The sequence below is a fragment of the Scophthalmus maximus genome, chromosome 10 (genome assembly GCF_022379125.1).
Source record: "Scophthalmus maximus strain ysfricsl-2021 chromosome 10, ASM2237912v1, whole genome shotgun sequence".
In the NCBI taxonomy this organism is placed as follows: domain Eukaryota; kingdom Metazoa; phylum Chordata; class Actinopteri; order Pleuronectiformes; family Scophthalmidae; genus Scophthalmus; species Scophthalmus maximus.
Window position 1 is genome coordinate 12,021,010 of NC_061524.1, and position 19,803 is coordinate 12,040,812.

The 19,803-nt window shown below is 42.2% G+C and overlaps 1 protein-coding gene across 3 annotated transcripts in view; it reads right to left on the bottom strand.

The window, feature by feature from the left end:
• The window catches only part of pde10a (phosphodiesterase 10A), a 50,067-nt gene extending 33,793 nt beyond the window's left edge, over positions 1 to 16,274 (bottom strand). The window contains exons 1-2 of one of the 3 annotated variants that reach the window (XM_035606592.2): positions 15,383 to 16,274; positions 15,092 to 15,214 (exon numbers count right to left, since the gene is read on the bottom strand). In XM_035606592.2, the coding sequence (XP_035462485.1) occupies positions 15,092 to 15,214; positions 15,383 to 15,404 (145 nt within the window). In that variant the 5' untranslated portion in view covers positions 15,405 to 16,274. Of the gene's footprint in view, positions 1 to 15,091; positions 15,270 to 15,382 lie in introns of all 3 variants that reach the window. The other 2 variants (XM_035606591.2, XM_035606593.2) reach the window with 2 other exon arrangements.
• Positions 16,275 to 19,803: the final 3,529 nt, after the last annotated feature.

Sequence of the window (19,803 nt, forward strand, 5' to 3'; positions counted from 1 at the left end):
ACATTGCTTAACGCACCTTGCCGATGTGCCCGTTAGCAAGGCACTGGATTAACCCCCAGTTGTTGGGATGCCAGGGCCGAACCTGAGCAGTTTGAGAGGGTGAGCAGGCACTAACCGGCCCAAGGTCCATCAGTGTCTTATACAGCTTGAAATTTTGCACAAGGTTCTTAAATATAACAAGATTTTTTCTTTCTGACCACCCCCCGAATCACTGTTGATATTTCAGCCCCCGTCTCTGCTCCTGATATCTGCAGAGACTTGAATTTACAATGGGAATGTATTCAAAAGATATATTTCACCAGGCCAACTGAGTCGTACATTTACATAAATTTGAATTGTAAATATCACATTGAATGGGCACGATAAAATAAATCAGTCTGTGTCAGTGGCTACATTCCTTAAGCAAAGGCCCAAATCTGCAAATCACTACAAAAAGAGTGCACAGCTGCGGTGCAAGTGAAATATTTAGACTAGATGTCACTAGAATAGAGGAGTAGAGTTAAAATCCTTTGACAATAATAATTATATCCAGTCCCATAGTGATAATAAAAAGTAATCTTATTAGCCTCAAATTCAGGTCAACCAGAAGAATGTTCTGCACTGTGCGCTGACTGAAGACAATCTGGAGAAAGAACAATGGGAGCTGAAAACACATAGATGCACAGTTAAAAGATGTACTATAATGTTCAAATTGGAAAATTGAAAATTTAAATATTACACCCAACGTTAGATCAGATAGGTCAAAGTGCAAGAAGCAGTTTCCTGTATCCGTTTGAGTTTCCTCTGACGTCTTTGAGGTCACACTGCACACATTTTTTTGCCTCAACACTAGTCAAGGGAATGCACAGCTCATGTTTATATTTCCATTAGGAATATAGAAAGAGACACATAATTCATTTACAGGACACTGGTAGAGCTAAACAATCATGACATGAAACAAATTTTGCGCCATAAATCGACAAAGTTTACACATAATATACAGTATACCCATAAAGATTTTGGTTTAGATGACGTGTAGGCTACAAGATGTCGACAGTCGTCACAACAGTCATGTAAATAATCACCGTATGAATGACTGATCTTGGGTTTTCTTTCTGTTTGAATAGTTTAATGGGGGATCCCGCATCAAATGAAGTGAGCTCCCTATGCTGCTTTCACTTTGTGGTTGTGTGCTCGTGTTATCAGTGTTCTCAGAGCACCTAAACAGCTCTATGTCGGCAACATGATACAGCATCAAGTGTGCCAGACTCCCCCCACGGCCACTGCATTACATTCTGATCATATCGAGAGAGAGAGAGAGAAAGAGGGAGAGGTGGAGGCTGCTGTGGGTTACGTCAGCATGTGCGCTATCAATCATTGGCATTCCTACACTCTGGAGCAGCTGGTCCATTCAGAGGTCACGTATAACATAATGGATTCTGTCTGACACCCTCGCTTTTTCTCCCCCGTTTTAGCTTGGTGAGAGAAGCCCTTATATGTACACGCATCTTGCATCTCAAGGCGACTGATAAACCAGCTAATTTCGGGCGTATGATGCTGCGTAATACAAGAAAACTAATCTGATGCTCAGGGAATTTCGGAGGTTGAGTGCAGGTGATGCTGAAGCCAGAGGGAGAAAAAAATTCTGCCATTTCTGTGACAGTAACGTGCACAACCCTGTCGGCCTTTCATTTCAGGAGAGATACAAGTTCTTTAGATGTCATTTTGATCTGAAAAAAATACCCACCAACTATTTCCATGGAATTAATACTCTGAACATTAGTTAGATTCTATTCTTAAGTATGAAACTAATAATGATAAATAAAGGTTGTTAAAGCAAGAAAACACACACACACACACACACACACACACACACACACACACACACACACACACACACACACACACACACACACAAAAGAGGCTCTGAGTTGATAACCGAGCTCACCTCTGTGCCTCCTCTGTGCACCTCAAGCGGCTTATGCATGGAAATTTAGATAGAAAGCAAATGCTTTAAAGACATTGCCAGCAAAGTTCATGACTGGAAGGTTATGAGCTTATGTGAGACGGTTATGGATGAGGAACTTATGGGGAAATGTGATAGATCACAATGGATGCCACAACTCCGTCTGTAACCCACCAGTGAACCCATCTGATCCACGGCTCTGCGGAGTGGCAGAACAATCGCATAATTATCACACAGCAGGAAGTAAGTGGCCAGCTTGATGTGTCAAATTAAACCAATGTTTAAATTTCAAAATAGTCCACTTGGTTAAAGACAAGGCTCAGAACTATTACCTTACAAACTCCAACGATGATACAAACGCAAAAAAAAGGCCAATCATGAATTGTACGAGAACATTTTTAGTTTTGTATAAACTGTATATGACACACGGGGGTCATACTTTCGACTAATGGTTGGGAAAGGATACAAAAGCAACAGAATGATCCCAGCAAATCTTGAGCTGTCAGATGTTTCCTGGACTATTTTAAGAACACTCAGCGAGCTGCGTTTTGTCAGGAACACAGTTGGTTGGCATCGCGGGTGGGTAAGTAGATGACTAGTTTACCGAATTGCTACTCCGACCCTGACATTGTGGGATTGTGTGAAGTGGTTTCCGAGTAATTATTTTTGAAATGTAGCAGTACAGTATAGCTTTTCCACTGACGTTAACACAATATATTCTGTTGTTCCTGACATCAAAACTAATAAAGAGTTTGTCCTGGGCTGTGGTGGAGAATGTATTAACATTGGTTATTTAATTAAAAGTATATATGTATACACTCCCTGCATTGTTGATGTTGAAATTTACATAAAGTATGAACAGTTTTGTCATTTCTGATGCACTAATGTGCAAGCAACATTTTACTGTTGGTTGTAACTAATTTTGACTATTTTATAAAGGGCTTCACCAATGATTAATTTCATTAAAGATTAATTTGTTGATTAGTTTGCCAGCCAGAATCCTTTCTGGTATAATTTATTTATTGTGGGATCATCTAATTTTTAAGAATGCATCACATTTAATAAGATTGTCATTTGTTTTGTGTTTAAAAGATTAATTTGCAAAGAAGCAGCTGTCACCTAATTGGAGTAAAAAAGTGCATATTTCCTTCAAATATAAGTATAATGTGGAATTGTCTTAAGTGTAGTACCTCAGATTTGTACATAAGTACAGTACATGAGTAAATGTGCTTGTCCCCGTTTATTGTGCTGGACTGAGATCATATAAAAAATACAAGGCCAGCTCACAGGCAGACAGACAGGTCAACAGATGGATTTGTGGCTACTGTGCGTCACAGTACTTTTTTATTTGCTTGGATATAGCTGGACTAAATGAACTAAACACCACAAAACACAAAAAAACTCAAAATGTCCGCCAGGGCCTTTCTCTGGCTTGATCTGTATCAATTTGGACAGGCAGTGTGCATTCTTTTCTCTGTCAACATTATCCTGCTACCAAATCCCATATCCATCTGTGAATGGATAGCATGTGTGCTACAGGAGAGATTTATGGAAATCAAAAAGGTGATGAAAGAAGCTGAAATCTCATCTGTCTTAATATGGAATGTGTGGGTCACATGCAGTGGGTTCCTATGGCGGTTTGGCGAAAGTCTAGCTTTACTATTGTTCGCTCGGGGATCAACAGCTGACCGAGGAGTGAAGTGGTCGAGAGCCGTGCTTAACTGTTCTCCCCTCTCGGCTGTTTTTAGCAAACCTCCTCCTGATGACTACGGCCTCTGTCTCCCAACGTAAGAGCTGCACATCTTCAGACGTGTGTGCGCTTGTTCACACACACACACACACACACACACACACACACACACACACACACACACACACACACACACACACACACACACACACACACACACACACACACACACACACACACACACACACACACACACACACACACACACACACACACACACACAGCTTTACCCCCTACCCCCACATTACAGACATCATCCACTTAAGCACATTTCTCATTCAAGGCACTGTACAAGGTTTTTGCACACTGCACACACACATACGCCCCAGATGTAAGTGAAACATTTACAGATCACATGCGAGCACACGCAAACATGACACAGGAGCGTACTTACATCTAAGTAGGCACACACGTACACACGCACACACGCACACATCACATGCGGCAGACACACACCACAGAGACTTCCAGTCCCCTCCCCCCAACTGAATAGTCTGTTCTGACAATCCACAGGACAGCCGGAGCATTGACGTCAGAGGCAGGCCCATGAAAATACAGGGTCCCTGGGGGGCTGAGGGAGTTATGCACATCTTCACAGCTTGGCTCGCAACTAGTTCAACAACCAGCGAGCATATTACTGCCTGTGCTCCGGCTTATTTTGTACGAAAATGCAACAATTAAAAAAAAAAAAAGGAGCTCCACGTTTACACAAAGCCTGGCATGCACAAATTTGCATGCGACTGCAATGCGGATCATCTCAAATGTGACGTCAATAGACGTCATTGCATTGCAATTCCATTAGGACAAATGTGTGATAGGTGTATAATTTAGGTTAATGGAAACAAATCACAGGACATCATTACCTGCCCTCTGTCGTCTTAATAAATGCCATTAAGAGTAGCTGTTGTCAGACTACAGTATATTAGACGTACCCAGAGGAAAGGTTTGTTGCTCGCGCTCAGACATCCTCATGCTCCCAGGAGAAAATATTACATATTTGTTTATCGCTCAATGTTCTGAACCTCTTTCTGTTTTTGTTTTTCTTCTTCTTCTTCTTCTTCTTCTAAGACATCATTAGGACATAAGAGCCATTAATCTCATTGTTACCTTTTCTGTCTATGACAAATTATGTGACATAGTTAGTTTATCCATAGCCAAATACAATATGTGTTGCATCGTCCTAGCTGTGTTCTTATAAAAATGATCCTGAGCTTCAGGAGTCAACTTAATCTCAAATCTCACCCCACTTTTTCATATTTGTCAGATATATATGCTCACTATTTTTCTGCCGCCAGTGCTTTAAAGTATCATTAAACTGAAGCTTGTTAGCCAAATAATTCACTGCTGTTGTCTCATAAAATTAGAACCACAACCAAAAGGAACAACACGAGAATATTGAATGCAATGATCTGTCTCCTAAGATTATTCTCAACTCAACTTGTCTAGGTGCAAATTAATTGGAATGATGTCAACACAGTCCTTCAAAGTCTTGACTTTCATATAAAACCACCCATGTCTTTGAAACTGGCCCATCCACAGGGTGTGAGATTATTGCAACAAGGAGAAACGCATTAAAGCTTCTGTTTAGCAATGGACCTCAAGTATCACACATTATAATATTAAAAATATTCTGGTTCAACTCAACAAGTGTTCCAGACTTTGGAGGGGCCATATGTTTTAGACATTCACAATCAAGTCAGACCAGCATTTACCTGCTCTACTCACTTTTCTCTCTTCGACACTCTTTTAAATGACTCGTATCGTGGACAAGATAAACAAATCTCACAGGCAATGGCGATCATGGTCATGATTGCAATAAAGTTCAATCTGGAGACCAGTTTCCAATGATATCCAAATATGTATGTTAAATACTCTGGAGTTTACAGTATAGATCTATCTTTTTTCAGTGCTTTATCCCAAATAGTCTAATCTGTAGAAGCTGCTTTGTCCAGCTGCAGATGAACTGTCCTTATGACCATCAAACCAACATCTTCTCTACAAACGTAGTCCTACAACCACAGTTTGAGGCCTGCACAGATCCCACATGTATGGAGCCATTAAAGACAAGCTGGTGTTTTTGTCATAGCACTGTCGCATCAGTGACAGTACTGTGTAGATTACACAGCAGGGATTTTATGTTGCATCCCACAATGCCGACTGCGAGAGATGAAGTAGAGGCAACAGGAAACAGGCTGATCTGGTAAAAGTTTCCTTTTATGGATGTCATTCTCATTCCCCACCCATGTCAGCTGGGATTGGCTCCAGCCCCGTCTGATAATGGATGGATGGATGGATAATAATACATAATACATCTTGATGAAAAAATATAAAAATAATATAGAAATATTAATGGGACTGATATCTATGAGTGTGCACAATTTGGTGCAGCTAGATTGAATTTAAGGGGACAGTTAGGCCTTGGTTGAGGTATGCGCTCAACTGAGTGCCATCCTAGTTTTTAAGTGTGTTCGCTACATGACTGCACATTAAAAAAACTACACTATACAGTTGGTGGAGAAAACATAGTGATGTACATATCGAGGATAAATATATTTCTAATTTAGATTCCAACAGTTTTAATGCAGCAGTTGATTGAGAGAGTGGAGGACGTTTTCCACTCGTGTGCCACATACTGACAAATTCAAAGGGCGATATGTGAGTATTTAAATCTAAAACATTAAGAAATATTACGATTATATACAGAATGGGAAGATTTGATATTGTGGATTGTGTGTGTATTATATGTAATGGGTTGTATAACTGCTAGCATGCTACATTAATTATATTCTATTGTCTTTAAATACCACTTTGTGCCTCCGGGGGCGATAGCGAGTCGCTGTATGTCCAGTCAGTCCTCAGTCCATCATGAGAATTAGTTGTAACTGTGAGTAGGTGATAAACCTGTTTTGTAGCCGTCCTCTCTCAGTGACAATCACCCACTCATTCCTCAAGCTCAAATAAAGTCAGATCAGGGATTTCTTTGTTTAAACCAATGACAAGGTGACAGATAGTAAGGGTTAGCAAAGCTTGTAGTTCATTATCCTTCACTGCTGGTATTGGAGTCATAACTGATAGAACCCAATCAGGAAGTGAATGTTGGTGTCAACGTCGTTGTTTCCAAAAGTCTCAGTTTCTGTCTATTTACAAAAAAGCAAGCCCGTCGAAACGGATCCAGCAGCATTTACAAAATCTCTGTTTTCGGGGCAAACTCCAGGGTTGCATAGACGCAAGGCATAAACGTAGCAGAAATTATGCATTGTAAAACAAATTAAATGTATAAGCCCATTACCGGAACACGCAGCACACTCTCAGGAGCACCCTGAATGACAGGGACACAGAGAGGGCCAGTTTAAAAATGTATAGATTTTTATTTCAATGTTCCACCAGCCCAACAGGATTTTTCCCGGTTTTCCCGATGGTCAGTCCAACTATGGCACAATGGAAGGGAAAGGGACCAAAGAGTGCATTTCCTTGTTTCTAATGGTAGGGGGTGACAGCGGAAATTTCTGATTATATGCAGACATTGCCCCTTTAATGTGGCCGTGTGGCCATATGACAAATCTAATACTGTCAGTGGCTCACTGTGATTCAGTCCTCAACAGCACAATTATATTCAAAAGAAAAGAGGATTAACTTGGATAGAACAAATGAAAGAAATGCTGATAAGGTTCTTATCAATGCATGAGGGAAAACAGAAAGCTCGTTCAGAAAGCACACAGCGGACAGGTCGCGCAAGATATGTGGTGTGGAGCTGTGTGGAGTGCTGCACTGGAGGGAACTGCAGAAAGCACATGAAAAAAGAAACACCCCAACATTTAAATAGGTGGGGAAAAAAAGTGATGAAAGAAGTGTGCAGGGGTGGGGAGGGGCTAGTGGATGTATCTGCGTCAGAGCCGGAGCCAATGAAGTCAGAGATGGGGCAGACTCAAGCAGGAGATGCTGTTACTGCCACTCACAGCACCCGCCTGGGCCTCATGTCCTCTACGTCACAGAGCTGGCACAAATTATGCCTTCCTGAGTGTTTGACTAACACACACACACACACACACACACACACACACACGCACGCACACACACACGCACACACACACACACACACACACACACACACACACACGCACGCACGCACGCACACACACGCACACACACGCATACACGCACACACACACACTTAATGTGTACACACACTCATAGATATATTTATATATATATAATATATATAATATATATTATATACATTGTATATATATTTTTAAATGTTGTTACGAAAATAAAGGAAGACTTAAACGTTTTCTCATATTCTTACATTCTTTTTGCACCTTATATAACACCAAGCTGTTCAACATCATGCTAACGTATTATGTATTTAAATGAATGCAGCATAGAGCCTAATGGCCAAATGGCTTTCTTCTCTCAGTAGTATGCATTGCAGATAAAGCAACCGGTCCAGAATTATACCATATATATCACCCTCTATTTATATATTTTTTATTACAGCATTAAATAATATTACTGAAGATTGATTCAGTCATTTACTTGAACCTTTACTTAAACCCCCCAAAATGCAGATTTACTTTAGTATCTGGTAATAAAATAAAATAAAAACATTTAGGACAGGGCTGATGAAATAAAGCCTTGTTGCTTTCACAAATGTGGAAACGAATTCAAGAAAAACATATTCACACACACACGCACACACACATGCAAATCCTGGTTATTTAGATTAAAGGGCAGTGTTTCTGTTGGCACCACTTCTGACCCAGATTATCACATAATTCACAGAAACCGTAATTGTAGAGGATGATTGTGATGATGAGCATGTGGTCAGAGGTCTGTTGGGGGGAAGGGAGGGGGAGAAAAAGAACAAACAAAAAAACAAACAGTGCTCATTTGCTTTCCTGACGTCACTCTGTCGTGTAAAACGCTTCACTGTGCAATCTTGTAAAACTGCAGGCAAAACAGGAGGTCAACGTGGTGTGTGTGCCTTCAGAAGTGCACATGAAGACATCATGTGTTGAGCAAGAAAAACACACACACACACACACACACAGCTGCGAATGGTGTCCAACTAAAATTAAAATTGTAAAATTATGAATTCCTCTATTTTCATCAAGGACATTTTGCTTTCCACCGCAGCTCAGCTAGTGTGAGGATAGGTGGACTGAATCAGGATTTATATTCTGGTTGTTTTTTTGTTTTTTTGTGCTCCTGCCGCAGCTACAAAATACTCTGCTGGCGGGAGTCACCTCCTATAGGTGATGACGCAAGTAGGAGACATGAGCCATGACCTCATCAGCTCCCCATCAAACCTTCACTCTGCTCTCTACCTTACACACACACACACACACGCACGCACGCACAAAACAATGATGAGTTACTGGCTTTACAAAAGGCAAACACCCTCCGTCAGTGCTACACAATGCTCGTACGTTGCTCACGGGTGCTGATGTCTGAACTGGCATGCTAACAAAGACCTGGTCAAACGGGCCTTTTAGCCAGCGTGCGCTCATCAGCTCTTACAGCCGAGTGATGTCACACAGCCTGCCAGTGTTTCTTGTGACGGTGTACGGTGTGTGTGCACAGTGAGGTGCTGCCGACTGACTGTCTGACTCTGCTCCTTGTGCAAGCATTCAATGCAGACACACTGAAAGGAAATTATCTTCCAACACAACAACACGGTTGTGCTTTATTTTTTCATTGAACATTTAATTTTTGTATGCAATTACATCCTTCGGTAAATATCTATTTGGCACAATTTCTATATTAAAAATAATACAAAGTAAAATGCTTAAAAGTATTCTTTTTTTTTTTAATTTATGCCTAATTACATCCATCCAGTGTTAACAAAAGCTACATGGGGAGAAAAAAACACAGTGGCTGATGCGAGAATGAAACAGATTGTCAATGTAAAGTTAATTTGTATGATTTGGAAGAAATCGGTTCATTCCTCATTAAAGAAATGCTTTTAAAAACAGAGAGAGAGAGAGAGAGAGAGAGAGAGAAAGAGACGGCTCCATACTGAGCTCGAAGAATTTGGGGAGTGGCCGGGGGGTGACGAGCGATAGCTGGCCGCCTGCAGCCCTCATCAGGAGCCAAATAAGCTCACTATGAATCATAGGTGAGAAATATGGGTGCTGACGTACAGGCCTGTCAATCTATCTGCACAGCAGACATCAGAACAGGCCAAGACGGCCAAGCAGCCAGGTGTCAGGTCTGCCTGTTTACTGATAACACATGGACACAATCCATTCACAAACTAAACACACACACACACACACACACACACACACACACACACACACACACACACACACACACACACACACACACACACACACACACACACACACACACACACACACACACACACACACACACACACACACACACACACACACACACACACACACACACACACACACACTACCCTCTGCCTTTACTCGCTCTTCAATGTGAAACTATACCACAATATTCACGCCTGACGTTTGCAGACGTGAATTTTTTTCTCTCCTGATTTATTGTATTTAACAGTTCTATCCAACATTGCAGTGATTAGACTTAGCAATACAGTCAAACTGAAACTTGAAATTGATAACATTGTAACAACAATGATTTCACATTCAAAAAAAGGAACGGAATGATTTCTTTTTTTCTGCCTTCTACACACACACACAAAAGATAATGAAACCTCTTCTGGCCCAAGATGATCACATGAATCAAAACATTTGTGGAAGCTTTTAGCTGTCTGCAAATAATAATAATGATAAGAAGAAGAAGAAGATCAAGAAGAACAAGAACAAGAACAAGAACAAGAAGAAAAAGAACAAGAACAATTAAAAAATTTTAATAAATTCTTAATTCTACTAATTCTCTGCACTGTGGTGAATTTCGCTGATACCGCTCAGGTTAATACTCTAGCCCCACCTAGTGTCTGTTGACCAGTCTGTCTGAAGACGCTGGTGGAAGACTGAACAACTGTTGTCAATTTAAAGAGAGGTGGCAAAGGTCAACATTTGGCATTCATAAAAAAAAAAAAAAAAACACGATTATGTATGAAACTAGATTTTTATAAAAAAAATATCTGTGTGCGCTGTTGGGACCTGCAATACTCACTAGGACCACTAAGTGGTATTCTAGTACAAGGGGAGCTCGTTCCAAACAGTCTGCAGCTCAGGCCTCAAAGACAGAAGCCGTGAGTTTGCTCCACAACATTGGGTTTGAGCAGAACAGGATAAGAATATGAGTGTGTGAGGTTACATGCGGTTTATACACTGAGGGCCGTGTGGCGTCATGAGAATGGCAAATGGCCCTGTGAGCCTCGGCCGCACTTCCACGGTCTTCGAGCGCCGTGGGAACAAGCCAAGCTAAAGAGACACACATGGTGCACCGCTGGAAGACCACGCCAGTGTGTGACGCCGAGCTGCTCCTCAGTTTAATCTATGAGGACAAACCAATCCACAAGATCTGGAACAACTCTCTCAGCAGTTTAAATTCCAAATGAAAAAGAAAACCAAACTCAGTTGACCTTGACTGCACTGATCTATCCTGTCTCGTAGGAACAGTGCCTTTTTGTTCCTGCGAGTAAAGGCCGTGTCGTAACGTTCTTCTTGACGTATTCTTAATGAGGTGGGAGCGCCATCATTGTTGCAGCGGGGAGGATATGTGGCCACCATTTGCTCCTGGAGGCTCATATTCAGGAAAAACAAAGACGACAGTCTAATGTTTGTCCCGCTGCCCAACACATAAACTTCTATAAAAACTTCTGGCTTAACTTGAGCTGTGTTATGGACACTTTTGCTGAAAGTTGCATGAACCTATTATGTACCCTACTCTATTCTAGTTAATATGAATACTTGTTACACAAGCAGGATTTTGGAAATCCTTGTAGCTGAATTAATCTAAATTGAATGAATTATCACAATTAATATCGCCCAACACTGCACTTCCAAACAGCTCTGTGAAGCCTTTCAGTCTCTTTTCAGCACATTAGTTTTGATTTTACAAACCACAACGTTACTATTTTGCTTATTTCTCACTACTCTCATCACAGTTATTTCTATCAGCAGCAGCAGACACATTTAGAGCCATGCATTTCCCTTTGGAGAATGTGGAGACCAAAAGGGGAGCAAAAAGTTGGGGGAATATTGGACGAGCATTCACTGGGCTGCCAGGAAGATGACATGAACAGTAACGCTGCTTTGTATCTATTGACTGTGTAAACAGGCAACTCACTGTAACAGAGTGAAATGGTGATTACATATTGTTCCACTTTGCCTGCAAAAACTGCACGGTATTAGCAAGACAGTTTAGCTGAGAACAAGTATATAAGGTCAGTAGTTTTATGCAAGGAAAAACTAATAGCAATTGTAATAGCATATTAATTTCCATTGGATCCCGTCCGAATTATATTTCACCTTAATGGTTGTTACAGCTCACTTTCGTCACATTGCTGTGGAACCCTGGTAGCTTAAATAGTAAAGACACATACCATATAACCGCAATGTGGACAATTTGAGTGGTGGACCTTCATTACATTGCAACCCTTTCTCTCCACGCCTCCTCTCTCTCTACTGTATCTTACTGTCATGAGAGAGAGAGAGAGAGAGAGCGCTGGTCATTTGCACAGCGGAGGGCTGTTGACAAGCTGTTTTGGTGGTTGGCGGTGGTGGAGGGGCCAAGGAGTGGCCCCTGTAAACGACAGGTTCAGGCTGCACAGCGAGAGGCAAGACAAAAAGCGCTTTGTGGTCCTGATATGAATCTCAATGCCCCGTTTTCTACACCTCCTCTCCCGGCCTCGCCGTGGATATCTGAGCGAACAAAAACGATCTCCATGAGAAAATACAAGCTTGAGCACTCAGAGGGCAACAGTGACTGGAACAGTGACAGCAGCAGCAGCACAGTGACTTGGTGCTACCCTTCAGATTCTGTTAACTGAGCACAAATACATCATAGATTTTTTTTTTGTATATGTCTGCTTTTTGTTACAGCCGCCACTTAGTATCGACAATCGACCGTTTGACTGAAACTGTTTAACGTCCGTTTTATTTTAAGATAGTGTATCGTTTACAGCATCTAGCTGACTGAAAGCAGTTGTTTATATATGTGATTAGTGCCCAATGTAGTAAAAAAGGTACAGTAAATTCTCTGGCTCCTTCATGTGTCAACTTTTCTCTTAATGATATCAATTATTCTATGAATTTTGCTCAAAATCCCCACATGCCTTGACAATGTATCCCTGTACTTTGTGTACTAGAGCGCGCTGAGCCTAAATCAACACACGCATGGCAAGATCTCGAGTGGGAGGGTTTCTGTGGGTGTGTACCCCCCAAGTAGTCACATATGCCAGGCACAGTCGGGGGAAGGAAGCGCCCGGCTCTCCTTTCGCGTTAACCAAGGGAAACTCTGATTTGGGCGAGGGCCCAACAGGGTTCGGAGCCAAACACTGTGATGCAAACAGGTCACATCTTCGGTGCAAACAAACAAGTCTGCATGGCCGAGGGAGTCATGACTGTAAGTTCTGCAGCGCATCTACAAGTTTATACTGAGGTCTTATAGGATCAGTTCTGTCAAGTTACAACATCCAGAGGTGACACGCATGCAGATTAATGTTTCATTTGTTCAGCTTTTGAGACGTCCGTTTGTGAGATTTCTACCTCCGCCCTAACGCAATGTGGGAAAAGATTGATTGATTGATTTTGCTGTTCACAGCATTAAAAAAAGTGTTTTTCACGATAACCCACAGCTAAAATACTGAGGGCTGTTGATTGGTAGAAATGACGTTCTACCAAAGAAATACTCCTTTCAAATTTCAAAGCACAACAAATTCCATTCACCTCCATTGTAATGGGTGGAGGCAGACATCTCCCAGATGGATATCTCAAACCCCGGGCAAGTAAAAGCATAACCGTCTGCATACCTTGATATTACAAGACGTAAGTGAAAGATTCATTTTGAAGGTGTCATGTGGCACAAATCAAGGGTTAATTCAGCAAGTTTCAGATGTAAGAAGAATGGGATGAAGGAAAAAGTAACAGACAAACAGATAAAACAATGTACAGTACATGATTGTAGATGATACTGAATTTCAAATAATGGGATTCAAAGGGAACACCGCAGGTCTCGCCCTCGTGTGAGCCATTTCCATTCATGCAAGCAGACATGACTCTCTGCTTGAAGGTGATGTTGTTCCTGCCCTTGAACTTACAACTCCTGTCACGTGTTTTGTCCGAGCATAATAGTGGCCATGCTGCCGATTGAGGTATTTAAAAAGCCGCCTCTTGAAAAGGAGGAATGCTTAAGTTTCAAACGAAAGGAAGAGCCGAACCGGCGTGTTCAGCAGCACAACCGTGGAACGCTGTAGAGGAAACCGAACCCATGCTGTACACGGCTTTAGCCATGTAAATCATCAATATGCAACACAAAGGCTAAACATCAGAGACGGATGTAGGTTACATGAGAGATCACGTACACTTTGAGGGAAGCAAAGTATACCTAAGAACGGGATGGATTTGAGTTCATTCCGGCTTTTGTTTACCATCCAATGATCATGCACCGTGTTTATATTTGAACCTAAGTCATTGATGTTAGCTATGACTGGAATACTTATTCTACATGCCCTCGGGGTTTTTAATGTCAAGGAAATTGAACCTAGATTGTTACAGTAAGAGGCCTGGTTTTGTGTTTGTTGTTAGTTTACATGATGCTCAGAGCAGTAGGTCAGTGGGCAGCAGTGTAAAATAACTCGCCTGTATCCATATCAAACAACAAGACCCAATACGGCATGGGGCCAGACTGGGGGGGGGGTCAGGTCAGGAGTGGCAGATCATAGACGGAGTGTACCATGCACAACTGGACTCAACCTCTCTGTGACTTTTAACAGTTGCTATGTCAATCATGCGACCACAAATACACAAAGAGACGTAAAACAAACAGATGCAAAACAACAACAAAGAGACGCAGAACAGTTTTGTGGAGCGCCCCCATGGTAGATCCACCCGTAACTTTATCCCTCTGAACCGTCCATCAACATCCCCAAGCTGGAAAATGAAAGTGTGTTTTGCAGCCAAGCCTACTGTGATATAGACAAATGTGATTCCACTGAGGACTGACAAGCCATTATAAAAAAAAAAAAAAAAGGAATCCGCAGCAACACACAAGATCGATGAGGACAGTTGAGTGCATGGCAACATGGTCACTGTACAGGCTGAATACTGTACAGGTTCACAGATCTAATACACCAGCAGTTGGCCAGGTCTTGGTGCAACTGACTTTGCCATAAAACTGTGGGTCCGGCTCATGAATGCAATGTAGGACTATCAGAAGGATGGAGTCCCTGAGAACATAACGTATCTGACAGTCCAACTTTCACACTCGTCGTTTCTGACCATGACTCCTACCTTGGTCGCTGCATCCTGCAGGAGGAGATTCCTCGAAGCCCTGGCCGTCGGGACTTTTCCGTTTCTTCGACATTTGCTGCTCGCTGTTCCGAGTGATGGATCTACCCACCGCCGAATCGATATCTGCTGATACCGTGAGACACCTTCAACCAGCAGGATATACAACACATACAACAGTCTGGGGGAGGCGAGGAGAGAAAAGGCGAACAAATCTCAGTCCCATTCATTCAGATGCTCTCTCTCTCTCTCTCTCTATGTCATCTTTCCAGCATGCTGTGTGCGCAAAGTTACCATGTGGTGGCCAGTGGAGCATCTGGAGACGCAGCGAGGCATGGAGCTGGAGCCGGTCAGCTCCCGGTTCCCGCCGTAGTCGGACAGGATGCGTCTCCGCGGACTGTCCTGTCCAGGGCTTAGTTCTCTTGACAAATCACCAAATATTTGCAGCTGAAGTGATTTGTCGATCACGTGTGTGGCGGATTATGCTTGAAGCCAGCTTAGATGGAAATTACTGGAGCAACTTGTTGATCCACGTCTTTTCGTCTCCGTCACTCCGGATAGGTTTTGGGAGAAAAAAAACAGAACAATTTATAGCACGTTGTATGAGCTGGGTTGGTTTTTTTCTTGAATGGTGCTCGGCGACGTCAGACTTCAAGTCTAATCAGGCACGGATGACGCACAGCTGACACGACGGGAACTCTTGGGTATCTTGGAAAGTAGGCAAAAGGCCAGTGTACACGGAGATTATCATCAGGACGTGGTGTGAGTTCGCCAAGGCGCGTGTCCCTGGGCTGCACAACAAAGTTGCCGGTAGAAAATGCAGTCCGGCAACATCTGCGAGCATCCGTCCGCGGCGCGAAGCTCGGAGCTGGACAGTGCGCTACAGATGTGGCGCGGGGCGAGTGCGCCGCACAGTGCCCTTTCTTTCACACCACCATCGGTCCGGCGGCGAGCAGGAGAAGCTCGACTTGTCTGTGGCACGTCTTGCGCAGCGAACCCGCCAGTGCCAAGTGCCAGAGTGACACGAAGCGGACAAAGACGCATGTCGTTGTGAGGACCAGCCGTGGACGCGGTGCGCGGGAGAGAGCCACGCGCAGGCCAACTTGAGAATAAGCAGTGAATAAATGCAGCAGGAGACTCGTGGTGTTGTGCGCAGCCATACTACACGATGACGCCACCGGTCTGGCTCTTGTTCCTGATAGTAGTGTTCCCCTCCGGCCGGGTGTGTGTGTGTGTGTGTGTGCGCGTGCGTGCGTTTGTGTGTGTGTGTGTGTGTGTGTGCGCGTGCGTGCGTGCTTTGGCACTATTAAAAGATATCCGAACCTCTACTTTAGCGCATTAATTTTCCTGACACCATGAGCGCAGGCTCCATCTAACACCTCGACTCCTCTTCTTCTCTCTTCTGCCTTCATTATCTCATTTGCTGATTTATTTATGAACACTGCTGGGTCAGGGGATCATATTCCATCCACTACATTTGGTTTAGATTATCAGTGTATGCACCCATACTATGCACCCCCCCCCCCCCCCACCCCCCCCAAAAAAAGACGTGTCTCTTGCATGTTTGGATGTCAGGGCCAATAGTTTGAAATGTCTTTTTTTTTTCATCCATGCGCACATCCGCGGCGTCTCTCTTGTAAAAGAGCTCCAGTTGCATTCATGCCAGTGACGCTGGTATTTCGTGGTATTTTCTGAAGGCAAACACCCCCCCCCCCCCCCCCTCCCCCACCCCTCTCCGTCTCGACTCCCCCCCTCCCATCTCACATTCACTGCAGCTACTGACGTCAAGACATGCTTGCGTCAATGCTCCCTGCTTTGACAGAGAGCTTTTTTTTTCTTCAGCGTGATCATAATGGGATTATTAGGCTTAGAGAAATACCCTGCCTTCGTGCCCTTTTCAGATCTTTAGTAGATGCCCCAGTATCCTTTCTTGCTTTAAATTATTTATCATAAGAAAAAGACATAAGACATATAATTGGTTCTTACAGCATCACAAGCGATGCATGGCTGTATGTCGTTCCACAATATGATGCAATTGCATTTGTAATATGTTACAGCCAAAACCAACTCACAGAAACTTATTAAAACATACAGATGTAATGAATATAATACACAGTTAAGATAAAGATAATACCTAATATCCTATACACTGCACAAAAAATGAAGAGTATCACTGGTTACATGACACGTTACTCACCTGGTCTTTGTTGATTTATTTGACCCTGATGTGTTGTAATAATTACTTTAAATATCTCTGTACAGAGACAAACACATACACAATTGTACACACACATTCACCGTACAGACAGATACCATTTGGGTTGGGTCGACGGTGAGATTCTGCGAGACGTGAGTGAATCAATCAGTTGTGTATTTGATTTGGTGGATTAGACTACTGTTCCTTCCTGTCAGTGTGCGGCTGTTGGTTGTGTAAGGAGCAGGATGCCATGATGTCCTTCTGACCTTGATCTTCAAGGGCTGAATGGGCCCTTGTGCTGTGGACGGGGCCTCGCTTCACTTCAACCATCCACCCTCTCTGTACACACTTGCTCTGCTCAACTCTCAGCTCTGCCCTTTTTTCACAGCATGCGCATCATATTCAAAAATACCACATACTCTGCAAATGTTATTGTTTTGCCGAGTTTCTTCTTTATGTTGTGCAATACTATATGCAGAGGGATGAAAATTAAAAAAATTCCAACACAAAGAAAAAAGTTGACACAAATGTCTCATTGTGCTTACTCTGTCTGTTTCGCCGAACTTAATGGGAAAGTCATTTTTATTTTTTTACAAGTATTTGGTGCTATGACAAAGTCCTGGACAGACTGGAATGTTGACGTGTGGAGGTACTATATGAAAAGTCAGGGGATTGCCAGAGTAATTTCAAATATACAACAAAAACGTTCATCTCGTCCCTTCAAACCGGTTTAAATATCTATATGATACCATCCTGATGGGCTTCATCATCAGTAACAAGGGGTTCACAAAGAGGGCACACGTGGGTTACCTCATATCATGATGTTCTCTTAGAGAAGGAGATGGATTATCTGTAAAAGGGTCATTGATTTACTTCAAACGCATTGTCCCTAATCATCAACAACGGCACACCAGCGGCTGCTGAACAGGACGCTGCGTCTCCCTTTAGGTCATATAAGATCCACCATCAGCAGCACTGCAGTGACAAATGCACATCTACTGCATGTGGTCCTTCCTTTGAGAGATGAGACAACACAGCAAACCAGGACTTAATTGAGTCAATAATCTATAAGTGATTATTTTGATCTTGTTTACTTTAGCTGCGGTGTGCTCATATTTAGGTGTAGCCTATCTAGTTGAGAGTGTTAGGGCTATAGTTTGGTTCAGAATCTAGGGCTCAATTCAGTGAAAGAAAGTCTCAAAGCCGTATAACTATTTTCTACTGAGATAAAACCCTTGGTCACAACTTTGGAGACAAATAACTTGAAGCCAAAATTATAGAAATCATATAATTAAAAACTATATTCTGTTACTTTTTGTTGTTGTTTAATCTGTAAAATCTGAACTCTTGCATCGAACAGCCATATCAACCCTCACAAACGCAGATATGGCATCAGGGAGAAGAAAATGAATACGTTGGAATTTGTGATGCTGGTTATTAATTTAATTAAGATTAATGATGTAAAAAAAACCTTCGAAGATGCGTCAGAGGTTCCAGTTTGATAACGTAGGTAAAACACTCTGTTGCGTGTCCTAAGTTAATTTTCATGTCATGCCTGCCCTGACATGACTTAATACATTTCTCTCACCTATTTGACAAGATGCATGTCTCAGCTTGCACTGTGACAGGACAGTGCTAAAAGCTCAAGGGATAGTAAAGACTGCAGTTCTATGATTTCAATAAGCAGAGCATTTTTACATCTTACTTAATCTTTACATCTTACTTAATATAAAAATTATATGAAACCCTAACCTTAATGAAGATCACAATATTTAAAATATGCCTGAAACATGTCTGGAAAAGATAGTTGAAGTAACTAAAACACTTTAGATACTTCAACTTAAAACACTGGAAGATACTAAATATAGTATTTACTGTATATCAGGGGGATATGTTTGATTTAACTTTGAGAACATTGGGCTTCCAGTAGTGTATGGACATACAATGGGAACCATCATCATATCCTTACATATCACAGATATGATAATGTGTGACCAATATTTTCCAGGAGAAAACTGCCCTCATGTTTCTCACCCTGACACGCACACACACGCACATGCACGCACATGCACGCGCACACGCGCACACACATAATTTCATACCCATGTGTGCAAAATGCTCCTGCACTACTCTGAAACAGTGATCGTGGGATCAGGAGGAGTAAGCCAACCCTTTAACTCTTAAGATAAGATTTTTAAACGATGCAAAGAAAATTAAATAACCGATGATATTTTGCATTAATTGGGAGAGAAAAGCAACAGCAGTGCAGTCCATTTGATCACAAACAGCTGACTGTACATGACAGAGAGAAATAAACCCAACAATTAAGCACAGGAAGGCAAGAATTGATGTTTTGGGATGATTTTTAGAGGTTTTCTTTAGAGAACTTTTATATTTATTTTGTATGGAAAAGGAGATATAGGTTGAATATTCAACATAACTGGTTCTGGACTTCCAGTCATCTCTGCAGAAATTATGGACATTTTTTATCAAGACCATTTAGACCACTGACTTGGTT